Raw genomic sequence first — 20,187 nt, forward strand, 5'->3', positions numbered from 1 at the left:
AACTAACAAATGTGTTTCATTATGATGCATTATGTTGAGCAAGTTTCAATTCTATTCAATTTTATAGCATACTAAAACTGAAATTAAACGAATGGAATAAACTAATTGAGGATATACAGCCACCACTCGTTCATTTAAAAATGGTCGTCAGTGATTTACGTTTTAAGCACAAAGGTATGTAAAATCACTAGAATGTAAGGAGAGAAGGAAGGAATTATGAACAATAGAGTTGGGTTTCCAATCGCCACTTCCAAATTGTTTTAGGTATACAAAATACCTGGCATCTCATTTTCAGACAACACTGCCTGTCATTTGTTTAAATGACAAACCTCACAAGCTGCAAATTATAGTTAACACTGTTTCCCTGAGTAACTTGCCCAATGGCCAAAAGTCTGATAAATGTCTAATAATGGATAAATAATAATTTGAATAATTTGGTCCATAATGGACCAAAGATGATTTGTTAGAGAAAGAAATGTGATTGTCTGCCATGCTTCTACAATCGAATGAGTCAACTGCTTTTTTGCAGTTCAACAAGGCAGACAGACTATTCAATCTACCAATTAAACACTCATCTATACAGTATGATAATAATTTAAGCACATTATTATTACTACTTCCTAAGAGCTGTCCACGGCAAGAATGATACAGTGGGGCAAAAAAGTAGTCAGCCACCAATTGTGCAAGTTCTCCCACCTAAGATGAGAGGCCTGTAATTTTTTCCTCATAGGTAACTATGAGAGACAAAATGAGAAAAAAATGAAAATAAAAAATCTAGAAAATCTGATTTTTAAAGAATTTGGTCAATAACAAAAGTTCATCTCAATACTTTGTTAAATACCCTTTGTTGGCAATGACAGGTCAAACGTATTCTGTAAGTCTTCACAAGGTTTTCACACACTGTTGCTGGTATTTTGGCCCATTCCTCCATGCAGATCTCCTCTAGAGCAGTGAACTCCCTCCAAAGATTTTCTATGGGGTTGAGATCTGGAGACTGGCTAGGCCACTCCAGGACCTTGAAATGCTTCTTACGAAGCCACTCCTTCGTTGCCCGGGCGATGTGTTTGGGATCATTGTCATGCTGAAAGACCCAGCCACGTTTCACCTTCAATGCCCTTGCTGATGGAAGGAGGTTTTCACTCAAGATCTCACGATACATGGCCCCATTCATTCTTTCCTTTACACAGAACAGTCGTCCTGGTCCTTTTGCAGAAAAACAGCCCCAAAGCATGATGTTTCCACCCCCATGCATCACAGTAGGTATGGTGTTCTTTGGATGTAACTCAGCATTCTTTCTCCTCCAAACACAACAAGTTGAGTTTTTACCAAAAAGTTCTATTGTGGTTTCATCTGACCATATGACATTCTCCCAATCCTCTTCTGGATCATCCAAATGCTCTCTAGCAAACTTCAGACGGGCCTGGACATGTACTGGCTTAAGCAGGGGGACACGTCTGGCACTGCAGGATTTGAGTCCCTGGCAGTATAGTGTGTTACTGATGGTAGCCTTTGTTACTTTGGTCCCAGCTCTCTGCAGGTCATTCACTAGGTCCCCCCGTGTGGTTCTTTTTGCGTGGAGCCCCAGATCGAGGGAGATTATCAGTGGTCTTGTATGTCTTCCATTTTCTAATAATTGCTCCCACAGTTGACTTCATCACACCAAGCTGCTTACCTATTGTAGATTCAGGCTTCCCAGCCTGGTGTAGGTCTACACATTTTGTTTCTGGTGTCCTTTGACAGCTCTTTGGTCTTGGCCATAGTGGAGTTTGGAGTGTAACTGTTTGAGGTTGTGGACAGGTGTCTTTTATACTGATAATGACTTCAAACAGGTGCCATTAATACAGGTAACGAGTGGAGGACAGAGGAGCCGCTTAAAGAAGAAGTTACAGGTGTGCGATAGCCAGAAATCTTGCTTGCTTGGACTTCTGTGGACTTTTGCACATTGCGCTTCAACACCTGCTGCAGTCGGTCATTACAGTTTGATCTGTAAATACTGAAACATCACAGCAACTAGTGTCTGCCAACATATTGAATCACCACCACTTTTCTGGTTTTCTTTTTCTTTCTCTGTGCAATGTACAACAATAACTAGTCATCAGTGTCCTTATTCCTAAGCTGCTGACACATCTGGAGCATGCTGTGCCATTTTGTACAGCACTTTATAGTTATGGTCCTTGGTGTGGACAGTCCTTTACTGCCTCTATGACAGAGGTGTCAAACTTATTTTCATTCAAGGGCCACATACAGACCAATTTAATCTCATGTGGGCTGGATCATTAAAGAGGAAAGGGGGAAGGTAGAGAGGACGGACAGGTGGAAGGAAAGTGGGCCGGGTTGCACCCCTAGACGGGCAGGTTCTGGCCCGCGGGCCACATGTTTGACACCCCTGCTCTATGTGGATTAAATAGCTTGTGAGAAACAGTGTTCAAAAGTAAGTCGGCTACAGCTCTTAATTCAATATATGAGATGTAACCAACCATTTCTTATCTCAATTAATGGTTGTTAAGATTAATTAGGTTTCTCCTCAAAACTGTTTTATTTTATTTTATTTTAAACTTACAGTGAGTTAGAAATAGAAATATATATGTATGTATATACAGATTCATTTGGGTGAGGTGAGTTTCACTGAGAGGAAGCCTCTTATTTGCAGGAACAGTGGGAGCACATTCACACTTCCACACATTGACAGTTGGAAGCTGCTCAGTACAACCACAGTCTGATGTGCTGCCACTGAGCAGCTCCACTGGAGCAGCTGGGAAAAAAAGGCTGTGCTCAAGGCCAGCTCTGTGGTAGTAATGAGGGATGAGCAAGTGCTGCTTTTTAACTTTCCCCATCCACAAACCCCGGAATTAATGAATGAAATAAGAAAAGATCTCAAATCTATAGGATTAAAAGCAGCTTTCTGCTTCTATTTTTACATAATCCACAAATAATCTTTGAGCTGCATACAAACCAAATCTCTTTTGGTTGTCACTGTTAAGAATTTAATTTCAAATAATGCTATAGTTCAACTTGTAAAATTTAAAAAAACTAGGTGAGATATTGTGTTTGAAGGTGTGTGTGTGTGTGTGTGTGTGTGTGTGTGTGTGTGTGTGTGTGTGTGTGTGTAGTCAGGAATTCTTGTCTGTGAACGTCATTCACTTCATTATTATGTACATTTTTACTGCACTAATCGGTTCACCAAGTCATGTAGCACTCACCACTGTTGATCTCATTTTTCAATTTTTGAAGTTAGTGTGAAGTTATTGTTGAAGGTGAACAAGCTCAACAGTGAGTGTAGCAGTCATCATTATGACTCATCATTAGTAAGTAACTGAAAAAACCCTCATTAGTGTATTGCTATTCTCTTCACACAACGTAATTATAAAGCATATTTTTGGTGCAATGTTCTACAGTGTATCAGTATGTAATATCTGACCTCAGCTGATGGATGGATCACAGGAAATGCTGTGTGTTTCAGGATCCAGTAGACCTGAGTGGGCAGTAGAGATCATTTCATAGCTCAGCATTGTTGTTTCACAGCCACTTTCTGCTCTCTTCTCACTTTCTGTTCTCTGTCTGTCTCTGTCTGTCTCTCTCTCTTTGTCTCTGTCTCTCTCTGTCTTCTGTCAGTCTAAACATGCAGTGGTGTGACTCATGTATTAACTGTGATATGGACATTTATTTAAAAATACTGCAAACATGTCAAAAGTTTGAAAGTGAGAGCACACAGATTTAGTTTTACATTTGGATGGTTGCATTGTCTTTCACAATCAGCACATTAACAGTATTAATAGTGGACACATTGCACCTTCTAACCATGGCATGTGTAATTCTCATCATTACATGACTATCTTGTAGGTCACTGTTGTTTGAACAACAGTTCATTTCATTTTAGTAAACAGCCCTTAAGTACATTCAGGAGAATATGAGGTAGATAGCAAGAATACTTTGAGTACTTTTTTTATAAAAAAGATGACTGAGGGGGAAAAAGCAAAAAAAGCTGCCCTTTCAAACAGTGTAATCTTCTCTGACTGCAGCAAACATTAACTTCAAGAAGCATCAGATCTGCTGTGTTAGTCGTGTGAAGAGCTGCATTAAAACTGTCCACATTCCCTTTGGCAGGAGTTCAATCTGAAAATCATCATCTGCAGCATCTCAACAGCATGGCTGCAGGTCGTACTGTTACCTGTTATTTCTAATGCTGCAGCCAACGTTGCCAAGGAGACAGGTTATAATATAAAACATACTGTAGATGCTTTGGATGTACTGCATATATGTAAGTGTATGTGTAAGTGACAGAATGATGTATTTGTGAAAACATTAACAGACTTAAAGCTTGGATATAAAATCTCCATCAAACAGCACTAATGACCGTGTCAGCTGTGGAAACCAGTAATCCACTGTTCCTCAGCCATTAAAGCAGAATGAGTGCAGGAGCTGCAGTGGAAGCGAGGCTTGTGCGTGGGTGAGAGGCGCTGCTGATGCTACTGCAGCTGGTCCTTTCCCCGCATTCTCTTTTTATAGCCAAACTGCTCATTTGTGTCTCTTTGACGTCACACACACATACACACATACACACACGCACACACACATATGCACACATTTAGCCCAGCAGATCTGTTCAGCCTCTTTCCTTCTGTGATTCATATATAATTAGTCAGAGTAGCGGTGCAATTCTCCTGCTGTCTGTCTCTGTTATTGTCCATCAAATTCTCACTCTCTAGCTTCCAGTATGAAGGCACTTAACACTTTGACACAAAGTGCTGACATTGCTCCAGCTGGCACTGACACTAACCAAAAAAAAGGTGTGGCTAATTAAACGTAATGAGGTGTGACGTGATGTATATACACCAACCATAAACTATGATGTTACTTCCTCATTTAAAACTGCAAGAAAGTGTGCTCTATTTTAACTGCATACAGGTACATGTACTAATATCATGGAGCTTCATCACATCAACTGTTATTATCAGTGAAGTTTTAAGTTCAATGGTCAAAACAGATCACATGTATCTGAGCCCATCTGATCAGGGTTTGGTTTAGTTTTCTCATACTACAAATTGAAATATTTCCATTTTAGCTTGGACATACCCCTTTCACGTATTCAAAAAAATGCATTCACATCCTCACATAGGTTTTGGGGGTACAAGACAGAAGAAGGCAGCATTACTAGATCGTCTGTAGAAAAATGTCAAAGATTGACTGCTGCAATTAACACTTTAGCCTGGGGCCACAATCAGCTGATCAGAGAATAAAGTTTATACAATTTACTTGCTCAAAACAGTATATTAAGTATGAAGTCTTAAGTATGACATTTGTTATAGATGACTATATAAAGTGGTATGGGTTATATGCACACAGGTGTACCAAATAATAATAAATAATAAAGATAATGGCTGTATTCCATTCAGGTGTGCCAGTTCCAGAGTTCTGATGTTGTGCCTCCTGGCTCTCTGTCCTAGCTTACTGGCACAGCTTAATGGAGCGCATCCTCATTACAGTTATTAGTTCCAGCTGTGCTTCTGCTCCTATGATGAGTCAACACATCCACTGTGAGAGAGGCTTATGACAAAGTAGGCCTACATGAAGAATATAGGCAACTCTTTGTTATTTGGATATCATTATCATCATCAATTATTTTGGAAGTATGAAACAAAACAAAGAAGCTCATCTTAATAAATATATTTTTGTTATAGCTGCTGGTTCACTCTGTGTGTTAAGAGAAAAGATTGTTATTAATCCAGATTGAAGAATTTCAAATTGAGACTGTTATTTCAGAATAGTATCATTTAAACTCCTCTACATACCTATAATAATTTCATGAGGACTTCCAAAGTACTGTATATGGTAATGACATGAGATATGTTCTTTCATTAATGTTCATTCACTTGCATTGTATTATTAGATAGTTGCACTGATAAAACACACTGTAACAACAGGCTTTTGATTTATTCCAATTTTATTGCAGATTGTCTTTATTGTGTTGTGTGTATTGTTATTATCTATCTATTGTCTCCTTTAAGAGGAGAGAAATGTGAGAAATAGTCAGTGTAGTTACTAGCCAATATGGTACATTATCCTGTATTTAATCACTGATGTTCAACTTCTTTTTTTCCATTTCAGCCTAGCTCATTAAAGCCTGTAAATCTATTGGCAACATGAGCCTGACTCTTACATATTAGAGACCTTTTACATTCTTATGAACCACCTGAGATCCCCATGTGACACACTGTTGTCATAAAGCTCATTTAGCTTATTATTTTAAGAGTCATACATTCTCTCTGGTGCTATCCAGCCATGAAGATAGTTTTATTTCCATGCACTAAAGTTTTTAGATAACCATATGTGAACGTTGATGAGCCACCTCAGTACAATGTGTCTGAAGAAACATTCTCATGTTACTCTGGACTATTTCTTATAGTTCTGCAGAAATGACTTGTGTTGCTGTAGATTTGTCTGTCTCTTCTTTGTTTTTGTGTCTTGTGTTTTAAAAAAAATAGTGCAAAACAGCATGTTCATACGGAAATATACAACATACATTTTATTTCATTTAAACTTTTTAAATATTGATCTACTCTCAGCATCGCTTTTTCTTTATGTTATTGGACTTTTTTTTCTCATTGCATTCTATGTCAGAAAAAACATCACATTTTCTTAGTGTGGTGTATTAACTAGCCTTTTCTCTATTAACAAGCAGATCATACACACTTGTAAACACACACATGGATGCACACACATACTCTCTGGTGTTCATGTATGACCACGGTTCCTGTGAACTGAGCTGACTTCTGGAAAGCAGATGTATGAATTAGCCAGAGAGAAATTTCAGACCTGCCCAGGCAGACTCACACACATACGGTTCTATGCTAATTAGACAGTAGCACAGCAGTGTGGGAGCTGTGTATGTATGCATGTGCGTGACAGAGGGTGATGGATTAAGAACAATATCAGCCATTAGTTTAGTACAGTCTATGTATTTGGGTGCTATGTCTTGCCCTCTGTGTTGATGGTTGTACTGTATGTGAGTTCAGTAGTTGTAGGTTCTATGTACCAGCAGGACAGTTTAGTTAGCCAGTTTGGTGGCTGGGACTCAGGCAGCAGTGGAATGGATCCCCCTGAGACTGTTTCCCTGTCGCCTCCGCCCGATCACCAGGTACCTCAGGATGAGTGGAGTGGTTTCTCTCCCCTGGGGAAGGAGGAAGACATCCCTTGTCGGAGGATGAGGAGCGGCAGCTATGTCAAAGCCATGGCTGAGGATGACAGTGGAGACTCTGATGGGAGTCCCAAACCCTCCCCCAAGATCCAGGCACGACGGGCCAGCTACCTGAAAGCCACCCAGCCATCACTGACTGAGATGACCACTCTACAGTAAGAAGCCATTGTCTCCTCTTTCTTTTTGTGTTTATTATGAATCTTAGACTGGAATCTATTCCTCTCTCTAACAGTTTATTCTTGCCCTTCCTCCATGTATAGATGAGGCTGAAACATCATGATTCCATCTATGTTAAATTTCATGAAAATGGTATGTTAAATATTCCCTTTGTTGGTTGGTTTAAATGTGGATGTGTTAATGATAGACATCAATCGATCAATCTTTATTTTTATAGCGCCAAATCACAACAAAAGTTATCTCAAGGCTCTTTACACATAGAGCAGACATGAGCATTCCTATGATGTTTGACTGTTTTATCATTTTATCAGTTTCACCCCTCAATTTGCATTTCATTTTATGGCCAATTCAAGGCCTGTTAGGGTTCTGCTATCCACTATTGGTCCTGCTAGCATGAACTGAGGTGCTAGTGAGGTAGTTAGTGTAATGTGAGACATACGTTAATAGATATATTTTAAAATCTGCAGAAATACAGTAGAAGTATGAATCCTCATAATTAACCAACCACACAGTTTGACTGTACCTGCACTGCAGAACAACACATAGCAGGGTTTTGGGAATGACTCACAGGAGTGTAAAATACTGCTTTACAAAACTGTTACAAATCACTGTTAAAAATAAAGATGTTTTGATGATGTGACTGTGACTTAACTGTGGTTAAGGTCTGCTTAGGTTTAAACAAAAAGCACTTGGTTATAGTTAGAGAAGGATCAGCTTTGGTTAAAATAGTCACTTGAAATAAAGTACTTCCTTAAAGTTACTCAGCCTGCCAGTAACCATAGCAACAGCAAACAGGTTGTTAGAGTTTGTAAAAAAAATGTCCCAACTCATGGTTGGAAACATAGAAGTCACAGGAAGCGAACACTGTCTCCTCCTAATAGGGAAGTCACCTATATTGATGTCAGTTCCCCAAGTCATAATTACTGCATCTACTAGATGGCATAAACATAACTATAGGTAGTTTTTCCAAGCTGAATTTTAGACCTATATTGTTGTTTATCTTGTGAGGAAAGGCTGGAAAATCTGCAATGAAATCCCTGTGAAAGCTGCAGAAGAGAAGGACACTGTTGTGCTTTAAACTGAAATCCTCAGATTTCTCAAGGCTTTGCTGTAATCATGTTATAAATGATTACTTTTGTAAACATTGTTTGGGGTATAACATTTGGTTTACTAAAGAAACTATAATACAGCAATATAATAAGTCAGGACACGAAGGCAACTGATGAAAAAGTTAGTATTTTAACTTTAGTTCACTTGTTGATTGAATAGAATCAGTAAGGTTTATTTTACATTTAAATGTGATCATGCTGCATTTGATTCTTGTCTTTGTCACTGAAATCTTGTGTAGTTCATATGAAGCCTGCTGCAGAATATGCTGTCTCCTGTACTGAAACATAGTCTCATTAGTTATTAAAGAAACAGATGAGTGTCATTGTGTGGGATTAACATGAACTCTCAGCTCACAAACATCATATCCAGCTGTTCCAACATTTGGCTTGAAGTTGTTGAACTTGATGTGTGCTACTATTTTTAGACATGAGCAGGGACATTATGATTTTACCTGTGGGAGACAGGTGGTCAGAGGGTAAAATCAGCCCCTTTTTATTCACCATCTTCCAATATGATGCTCATTTTTAGACGCTGATGTCACAAAAGACCTCAATACAGTACAGTTGGTCATGTCTGTCATCAGGTCAAGTACCTCACTTGGCGCTCATATTGGTGTAAAGGTTGATTGATTTCATTGTATATGGCCTATGACACCACTTATTCTGGCACTAATGCGCCTCATGTTCCTCCATCTCTTCTGACTGCATGTCATTATCTGTTAATGTAACCTCAGCTGCTCCTCCAGCTCTTCTACCAACTAAGGAATCTTTAAACTGTCTCTGTCTTCACTGGAGAAATGTTTTAGTATATATTTAGTATATATTTCCTGACTTCATATACATAAATCTGGAAAATTAACTAAGTTCTTATTTTTTCTCATCCCACTAATTCAAGGATACGTTTCTTTAAAAATGAACCAGTCCACAATCATGTATTAATATACACATAATGACATAGATTCTTGTTAGTATATTGTGTTAATACACAGGGTTTTTCCAAAAATACAGATGTGTGTTGAAACAAAACTTTTTTTTTTTTTCTGAAATCTAATGTGTCTGCTCAGAGACATTAAGGCTGCGTTTAGACTTCAGGCAAATCTGAATCTGATTCAAATCTGATTCCTTCTCAAATCCTAAATTTTTAGGCCTGACTGTCCACACTGTTTTTAGCAAGTGTCCAAATGGGATTTGGCTCTGTTCAGACTGGGGCACATTAATGACCAATCTGACAGGTTGCTGTGGCAACGTCGTCGGAGTCCAAGGACTGATGTTTTCAACGTCCTCCGTTGCCTCCAGTGATATCAGCTAGCAACAACAACTGGAATAAGCGCGGGTCTGGTGTCGCATAGAGTGACGTAACATAGAGACGTAGAGAGACGTCACGGAGAGTCAAATCCGATATGAGTGTTTGGAGCTGTTCAGACTCAGACACATCTGTCCAAATGAGATTTGAAACTACCTCCCAAAGGTAGTTTCAATCTGGTTTGCAAAAATCGGATCTCATGTGTGCCTAAGTCCCCCGCAGTAACTGTGGCATAGTAGCCAAGAGGTATGTTTCCATAATTGATGAAATATTCATGCTTGACAAACAGTAAACAGCATGGCTACAGCTATGTACTGACGAGTGACGCTGTGAAAGGCTCTCATTGAAGAGGTGCTAGCCCAGCTACAACACAGGTACACACACAGTCATTCTAATCCTCTCCAAGTGCAGAGTTGCACTGGCAAACTGGTATTTCCTCTAAATTGGCTGGTTTGGTATCTTGAGAACTTACCATCCACCACAGTGGAAGGAGAAGACTAGTTGAGGGTGTGGTCAATCAGTTGATCATTTGATCACACAGCAGACTTGATGGCAAGAATGAATGTGCCTCGTACGGTCCGCTACTTACCTGCTCAGAGCAGATGCAAACTCATAACTCACATCTCATGTTCTGTAATATGTTGTCACTTCATGTGTTTAAGGCTATTTATATAAACCTCCCTATCTGTGTTTTACTCATCTTTCCACTTTGTTTTACACTGATTATGGCATTCATGTCCACTAGACAGAAAGGTTAATGAGTGATTTTTACCACAACAGACAGACACTCTGCTGTTGACAATAAATCTGAGCTGTTGTATTCATATTTGAAACCCGGACAACAATACATTTCCTTTCCACAGGATTCGAACAGTGCAGTGCACCATGACGGAGAGAGCCTGTGATTGTGAATGTGACAGCCTCTAACACGCTAGCCTATATGATAATGAATTCTCTCTGATTGTATCAAAGTACTAGTGAACTGGCTACAAAATATCAAAAGTGCACTGGGCACACACTTGATGATATATGTGCTGCACCACTGGGCTACATCAGTGACTGTCAAAGAACTGCTGGACTTCCTCGAGTGGAGACACAAAGAGTAGCTGTGACTACCAGTACTGCAAGAATGCACATTGCTATCCATGTTTCATGGATTTGTTCCTCAAGTCCCCTCTCCTCTGCATACAGTCATATGCCGCTGACACAAACCCCTGCTGCCAGTATGCTAGAGGGAAGGGTTGTAGCAGAATTTGAGGGTTATTCTATAAAAACATACACTTGATTTGTGCAAAAATTCTTAGTCCAATTCTTATGTTTTTGCCTGTTTACTGTTGTTATATCATGCCTCATTCAGTCAGCTGGTAACTCACTTGCCAAAACTGACATTTAGTGCTTAGTTTTTAATTTAGTCACAATACAAATAAAACAATACATTTATGTTTGGGATTTTTTTTATAACATTGGTCTTATTATTGTTGCTTTCATATGCTGTTGTGTGCCTACATGATCAGTTCCAGTAAATTCAACATAAATATAAGATCTTGTAGCCCTGATGAGGCTGCTTGGTGCCTGTACCCCAGAGAGAGAGAGGTGTAATTCACATCTAGTGGATCTTCAGTCTGATTTACAGCAAGAAGCCAGAAATATCACCTTTGTCTAATTAAGCTTTCACAGCTCTCTAAATAGTAGAGTAATTACAGAGTGTAGTCGAGGGATTCAGGCCGACTCTTTTCCTGTCGTGCCCTCTGAATATCTCTCATGCACACACACATCCTCTCTTTATTTCTGACCATGCGTTTACTTGCTTCCATTATTTAAACTCAGCATGGATAAAAATGGACTGTTGTCTATTGACTGTTGAAGCAGTGTTTATTTTACTCAACAAATAATACCCTAAAGGTACAACTGGTACTGTTCTACTATGCGGAACAACCTGTGTAAGCAGATTGATTGTAATAATCATTTCTACAAGTCTACACTGCAGACTAGTTCGAATTATGAAGTCCTATATGCTTTGTTGTTGAGAAACTGAAACACATAATTATTATTCTGTGTGCATAAACCTGCCCCTGCTGCTGTAGAGGTTAGTTACCCGCCAAGTTAGCAGCCGAGTTAGCCGCCGAGCTAGCAGCTGAATTAGCAGCAGAAAGCTCTCAGACGTAGCATCCATGTTTCTGGTAGAGGTGGTGACTTTGATTGACAGGTGACACTTGGTAGGGGGCGGGGTTTCAGTGAACTCGGCGGGCACTCCCACAGCGTTTAGTAGCAGAGAAAGAGGCTGAGTTTTACACAACTTTGAAGCCTAATTTCATATATTTGGCAATTTTTTTAATCATTCAAATTTGGCAGGGTGGTTAACAACACACTTTTCTGTGGTATGTCAAACTCAGAACACATATTTATTCTTACTTTACATGGACTTTAAAGCTGCAGTTGGTAACTTTGAGGAGAGAGAGGACTTAGCATCAAATTAGAAGAAATACAACTGTTAGATAGACTGTCAAATATAAAATGCTTTACAGTGACTTTCACATGGCTATACCTTACCTAGAAACTCGGAGATATGAGCTTGACCGAGCTGAGGAGGAAGGGGGAGGGGGCTGTGTGCGTGAGCAGTGATCGACAGCTGTCAGACACTCCATCAGAGTCTGATGGAGTGTCTGACAGCTGTCAGGATTGTGTCTCAGGATTGTGTCTGATGAACAGACACAATCCTGGCTCTGATTGGTTCTTTTGTCTGGCTGCAGTGGATTCTGGCTATTTGCAGTAGGAGCAGTAGGTGGGGCTAAATGAGCCTGTTTTTTTTTTGTTTTTTTTTTTACAGATTACTAGTTTCATGTAATGCTGTCTTTACATAGTGACAGTCTTAGCAAATATGACAAAAAGTTACTTTTATAAGACTTACCAACTGCAGCTTTAACATCACAAGCCCTGGGAGCTGCTGGCTTCCCCAAGACAAATGAATACATCCTGACAAAACTCTCAGTATGCTGAATTGTGAAAGCTGAAGGCTCCTCACCATCCTCACTACAGAGATGTGCATCCTAAATATCTCAAACCCAGCTTATAACAAACACATAGATTAATCTCTTACAGGAGCCTACATTTCCCACTGTGAATAAATGCATCACCAAATGCACTATTCTTTGCCATTCACAAAACACAAGTGAAATACGTACTGTATTAATACTGTCAGCAGCTTCCTCGCAGATATGGAAGCACCCTAGATAACATCGCCTACAGACCGCCCCCTCCCACACAGCAATTTCCTGCAATTGCTAAGACAGTCATAGACAAAACTCAGTAACTGAGTAAGGCTGAACAATGAAAATAGCCATAAAAGTAACTGAAATAACGACAAAGTTTGTCTGTCATTACTGTATTTATCTAAGTTTACGGATGATGGAAATCTCAACTAAATATAATGCTAAACACAAACAGACCTGTGATACTAATGTGTATTTCAGGTGGAATTCATGGTTAACATAACATAATGAATCTAAATGTATGGTAATGAAATGGCTAGAGAATTAACAGGTACACAAGATACTGTAGTTTAAAGCCCACTTCAATGCTAACGCTTCCCTCTCAACAACAGAGTACCTACTACCCTCAGGAAAAGCTTGCAGATGATGTATGCATCTGATGACCAGATGTCAATGGAAGCTGTGGGGTTACACCACTTAACCTGTATGGATAGTTTGGGGTTCAGGATCCTCAAGATCTACATCTCCAGTCTGTTTCTTTGGCTTCTTGCTTGTGGCCAGTGTGATGTCCGAGATATTGTATTTAAAAAGTATTTTAAATGCAGCCTGTTACATTCCAATTATCTCTTTAGCTTTGAGGCCCTTGTCCTAAAAACTCAGACTTTGCACAGACCTTGTCTTCTTCAGTGTTATCTATTATCCTCCAAAATCCAACAATACCCTCAAACAATGCATCATGACGGAGAGAGCCTGTCCATGTTTCAAGCAGATGAAAGTAATGAATGTGATTGTGAATGTGACAGCCTCTAACACACCAGCCTATATGATAATGTATTCTCTCTGATTGCACATTGTATCAAAGTACTAGTGAACTGGCTACAAATTTCAAAATTAAAAACTGTCATGACATAATTGCTGGCTTTGCTACTGAAGTTTTAAACGTGATAGAATCTTCTAATATCACTCAACATGTGTTCAGCTCTGGTGGCCATACTTTGGACTACTTTGTGTCTGGATTTATCATAATTGGTTTTAAAGTTGTTGTGGAGGAAAGCTGCTCTGCTGCCACTTAGTGATTTTATCAACAAGAAAAGCATCTGAACATCTGTGGTTAAAACATCTGTACTGCTCTATTAATGAATGTGGCTGATTCTTACAGTGTCTGTTCTCCACAGCTGTTTATACTGTATGAAAAGTTTCTTCTTCAGTTCATAAAATCCTGGCAGCATCTGATGGCAGCAGGACTGATATGTTAATAGATGTGCAGCCTCTTTATGAATGAAATGTCGGGTTAGCAGCCCTAACTGCACCTCTGGATTTAAAGGGAGATGACACTGATTGGTTTACTGTATGTTACGCCCAAAACACACCCATGATTCATTAAGAGACTTAAGTACAACCTCTTTGAACCCTGTTCTTGGAGCATCCACCATTTTTCCACCATTAAAATGGCAAAGTGGATTTGGTCAGACCCCTAATTCAGTTTGGTCCTGTTTTGTTCATTTGTCTTCTTACACAGTAAACAATGATCATTTCAGCTGAAAGTTGCACTATAGCAATTAAACATTTTTACACTTATAGGCATTTTATGCACAAAGTGACAGTGATGATGAAGTTACTCTGTCCATTATTCTTTTTTGTACTATACATTATATACCATATTATATACTATTCCATAGGCATGTATCCACATTGATTTATGTGACAAAGTGGACTCAATTGTGTCATTTGTCCCTTTATAATAATAATAAACTTTATTTATAAAGCACTTTCCAAAACACCTGTTACAACATGCTTCACAAACAAGAACAGGAAGGCAGGGTTTGTCAGTGAATGGTGTTAATTACTGTTTGGAGGAGGTGCTGATAATAGACAATTTATAGAGACTAAATGAAACTGGACAGACAATTATAGACTAACTACATGTGTGAAGATGTGACTAGAGAAAGTGAGACTGACAGACCTGAGAATCATGTATGATTGGAGCTGATCAGTAATCCAGTTTGACAGTGTGTGCTATCTTGTGAACAACACAAACAGGATGGAGAGGGACACTAAGGAGAACTTGACAGAAATAATGAAAACAATCATATTTATATTGAGTATACTGATTATAAGAAGAACAGTTCAAGATGTTGAAGAATAACAATATCACTGTTGTGGGATATTGACTGGGATACAATTTTAGTTTTAATTATGTATTTGTTTATTGCCTTTTTAATGTAAAAGTGTAGCCTGTTGTTTTTTGGTTATGGTTTGACATTGAGAGTTGTATTGAGGCAGTGTATTGGTTGGAAATTTAGAGGTTATTTACAGTTGTATTAAACTTTATTGTATTTAGGAATTAACTTTTTGAAGGTGTTAAACTTTTTGCATTCATACATTATTCATAAATTCATTTTAAAAGTCCTATTTGAAAAAATGGCATGGAGTCCCAATAATATTATGGTTTGGTTTTTATTCTTTCATTAAACACCAGGCACACAGCACACTAGAAAATAAAATAAAACAAAATAAACCATAACAAAGAATACAGATTCCAAACAGCAGGGAGCACATGTGGGTAAAATGCATGATGAAACTTGCCCCGGTCTTTCCCAAATCTTGACGGCATCATTATGACCCACCTGAAGTGTACCTGGACATTTTATCATTTTTACACATGCTCTACTGATTATACAGCACTATTTTAATTTGAAATGTGTTCTTTTTCTTTTTTTCCATTTTGTTAATCTAATCTAATGTAATCATTTTTTGTAGCATATCAAATTGTTGATGCTTCGAGAGACTGCAGTGACAGAAACTATACGCATAATCTTAATGAAAAATGACCACAACATAACTGACACCTTGTACAGCAGACTCCTGTGTCCTTATCAAAGTGTGTGGGAAGAGTTCTAAACATATGGATACAAAAATGATTATTTATCAAATGCTGCACAAACACACAATCAGTGATTACATCCCACACACTTTTTTACTTGCATATTGTGATCTGATAGAGGAGCTTGTGTATAACTCTACATCCCTTTCATTCCTCTTGACAGGATTTCAACGGAGCACTCCCCAAAGCTGCAGATCAGGAGCCACAGTTACCTGCGTGCGGTGAGTGAGGTTTCAATCAATAGAAGCCTGGACACCCTGGACCCCAAAACCCTCCTCGACCCCAAATCGCTGCTGTCCTCACCCCAATACCGCTCACGCAATGAAAGCTACATGAGGGCCATGAGCACCATCAGTCAGGTTGGTTGCCAACAATGCTGCCTGAATACCGTATGCCCCACCCAGTCATTTCATCTTAGCTACATTAAGGCGCACAAAGTGTTTGAAATCATTTTCATGCACTCTAATTTCAACTGGAATTTGTGGGTAGTGGCCTTAACAAATTTTCTCTTTCACTTCATGCCAATATATGTGGCAGTTTTAGTCTCATTGTTCATCTGGGAGATTTCTTTCTCTTTTCCTGTCTTTAAAGGACAGGTTCACTGTTTTTCACCAACTTTACTAAAATATGTGCCATCAGTTATATTCATACAAAACTTTTTCACCATACGTTTTTAATAATTTTTGCAAAACTTGGCATTAACACATACTGTTTTGCATTGGGCCTAAACACAGTCCAGTGGTTTGTTTTATTGCCTTTAAAATCATAGCAGTCAACGCTTTCTTTTGTTGACTATGTTTGTTTTGGACCTTTTGACCATATCTCATGGATCCCATCAGCAGCAAAGCTCTATTTGTACAGTTGCCATGGATAGGTAGATGCTTTCCCTAATGAAAATCATCCATTTTTTCAAATTGAGATTTATAGGTCTGGGGTATCAGGGAGGCTCTGTTTTCCCCTGAGATATAGTGTTGTGTACACACATGTATAGAACACCACCTCAGGGAAAGGGGAATTTAACACACCTACCTAAAATAGCCTAGTACAAAGCAGTGTTCAGTGTACAAAGCAGGGTACAGCCAATCATTTTGCAGTAATTCATTTAATCTGAAAGACGTTTTGTTCCTTGATGTTATGTATTCTCATCTGTGATATTACATATATTGATATTAAGTTGTATTCTCATTTGTTCTTCATGTGCTCCCATGTTATATGGTTTATTTTAATTTGGTGTGCACTTGTAAGTCATACATCCTGTTGTCTGTGACCTTATTTCCTATGTGACTGTCGAGCACATTTTATGTTCCTGCACTTCTTACATGAGAGTTGAGCAGAGCAGGAAGTGCTCATGCCAGGGCTACTGTTTATAGTGCTGTGAAGAACAGAATAAATGCAATGAACCAGATGGTATATTCTGTGTGATCCTTCTTCATTATGGATAATGAAGCTGAAACACAAAAGGTTATGGGCCCCGGTGCAGGACAGGAGAAAGATGGCAAAGGTTAGTTTTCTCAGGTAAGTGTAGTTTCTGGGCCATCTACGATAGGCTTAAAGGATAAAATACTAGCCGGTGATCAATACCCTGAAATGAATGCAGAATGCTAAACGGAGCTAATTCAGTTTCTTAATGACAAAAAGTCTCTTGTTGGTGATGAGAAAAGCAGCAGATGATGAAGCAAAGTTCTACAAATACAGAGTCACTAAGCCAGTCAGGGTAAGCCCAGAATGATTGCCCTGTATACACAAATAACTAAAGAAATTATTACAGACCATATTATCTAGCTGAAAAGGCAGTAGCTTCCTTAAGAAATGCCAAAGAGGTAATTCGTAATGGGGTAATAATAACTATGATTCGAAAGGCCTTCTGGAATTGCACACATTTTGCCATAGATATGACACAGAGCAGTGAGGAATTAAAGTTTACTCAGTTTAAAACTAAACTACAAAGCTATGAAGAGACAGCTCAACAGAAGTTCAACAGTAAACCAGAATCGCACAATGTGATGAAAGTGGACATATCATCAGTGATCTGCTATACGGACGTGGAAACCACGGCCATACTGCCAGAAATTGTCACTAAAAAGGAGTAAATAAGTAGTGCAGCTATCACAGAAGCTCAAGACACAGTGACAGTGCAGAAGACAAACCAAAAACAAAGATGATGCAGAAAGACAAGACGACCATGAGGAAGAACAAAGAGTTGTCTTTAAAGTTGTTTTCCAGACAATAGATGGCAGAGCTGAACTACACATTAAAACAGAAAAAAAACTCACAAGATTTGGTGAGTCTTTTGACCCAAAGACACAGTACATGCTGCTAGCTGACAGAAGTAGGAGGAACAGTGAGGCATTGAAACGTGGTGACTCAGAGGTGTCTTTACAGGACTCAGAAGGAAGATGTGTCACCGTCACACTGAGGAAGGCCTTTTTCATACCAATGTATCCTCAGAGCATATCCTCTGTAAAAGCAACCAGGCTGATGGAGCCAAATTGAGCTTCAAAGCAGAACAGAATGAGCTCATAAACAAAATTTGAACGTCTTCCACATAGAAGGATCATGACAGACTGTACCACCTGAAATCAGAAAATAACCACCAATAATGTGTTGATGCATCACTGATAAGACGTCTGGTGTCCAGTGACAAAGTGAGTCTAACTTGTGATGTCAAGCATAGCGTGAGATTTTGGGACATTATAATGGAGATGATGTAATGACCAGAATGATCAAAATGACCAGATGTGGTACAGGGCATGAACATGGAACAAGATAGACTGTAGTATCTGCACATCAGGGGAAATTCACCAACAGCACAGACAGGAAAACTGATGTAAAAGCTACTGAGCCCCAAGAGCTGGTACATACTGTACTGGTAGGCCCCATTAAGCCAACCAGTCTAGATGGATATAAGTATGCCATTTCACAGAAGGTTTCTCAGGAACAGTGTCTGTTTCTCCTTATAAACAAGAGTGAAACAACATTAGCAACAGAAAAGTTTCTTGCAGACAGCACACAGTATGTGAGTGTCAAATGTACTGTATCACATCAGATATGCACAGAATACACAGATGATGCTTTTTAGTCACTTTTTAGGGATAGAGGCATAAGACATGAGATGTCAACCCCATACTCTCCCCATCAAAATGGTACAGATGAGAGACAGTGAAGAACCCTTTTTCAAATGGGAAGGTGTCTATTATTAGAGATGGGATTACCAAAAAGGATTGTGGCCTTGTGCTGTTCAAAATGCTGCTCATATTTGTAACAGTGACAGGACTAAAAATTACCCATACTCCATGCTAACAGGAAGAAAGCCATTTTTTTCAAAAATGTGGGTGTTTGGATCAGATTGTTACACATACAGTCATGATCATAAGAAACTGGACCACAGATGTGAGAAAGGAATGTTTGTAGGGTACAGTAAGAACAGTCCAGCATACCTGGTCATACAGAAACTGTGGAAACAGACTGAGGAAGAAATCTTCTTGGAGCAAGGTTTGAAAAGACATCAGACAAGAAATAGGTTGGTGTACAGGTTAAAGAAATCCCTTTATGGCCTGAAACAATCTGGGAGAAACTGGCGCAAACTTCTAAATGATCATCTTGAACAACTTTGTGAGAAATTTATCTGACTACTCTGTATAGAAAACAGATAGAAAATGAAGAGTATCATGAGATTATGGGCAGTCTGATGTGGACCTTTGGAGGCTGAATACATCTATCTATAGCAACCACTACTCGGGAAAGTTTTTATCTAACCCAACTGTTGGCATGGAAAAGTTGTCCATGGAGTAAATAAAGGCACCATTTCACTGAGTAAGAATCCAGTGAACAGACAGGTCCAAACACATTGATGTAAAATACCACTTCATTCATGAAGCACTCAGTGAGGGTAAACTACTACTGCCCATCAGAAGACATGATCGCAGACATATTGAAAAAACCTGTAGCAAAGATTGTAAAAATGGTAAAAAAAGGTTCCTTGGAAGTGTATGGTGATAGAATTTGGTTTAAGATGATGAGAACAAGCTCATCTGTTCTCATCTGCAATATTATTTATATAAATCATTTTAAGTTGTATTATCTCATTTGTTCTTGATATGGTCCCATATTATATGGTTTACGGTTTATTTTATTTTGGTGTGCACTTGTATTGTAAGTCATATGTCCTGTTTTCTGTGATGTGATTTCATACGTGACGTGTCATGATTTTATTTCTTCTTTGTATACGTGAGAGTTGAACTCATGCCATGGCGCTCATGTCATAGCTAAACTGATGTGTTTACAGTGCTGTGAAGAACAGAAGAAATGTA

At 38.9% G+C, this 20,187-nt stretch overlaps 1 protein-coding gene across 1 annotated transcript in view; it reads left to right on the forward strand.

Annotated features, from left to right (window-relative positions):
• Positions 1-20,187, forward strand: part of dlgap1a (discs, large (Drosophila) homolog-associated protein 1a) — a 68,569-nt gene that overhangs the window by 5,778 nt on the left and 42,604 nt on the right. Inside the window, exons 2-3 of the mRNA XM_053330164.1 lie at positions 7,136-7,350; positions 16,041-16,236. Of these exons, the coding sequence (XP_053186139.1) occupies positions 7,136-7,350; positions 16,041-16,236 (411 nt within the window). The remainder of the gene's footprint in view (positions 1-7,135; positions 7,351-16,040; positions 16,237-20,187) is intronic.

This window comes from Scomber japonicus, chromosome 12 (genome assembly GCF_027409825.1).
Source record: "Scomber japonicus isolate fScoJap1 chromosome 12, fScoJap1.pri, whole genome shotgun sequence".
NCBI lineage: Eukaryota > Metazoa > Chordata > Actinopteri > Scombriformes > Scombridae > Scomber > Scomber japonicus.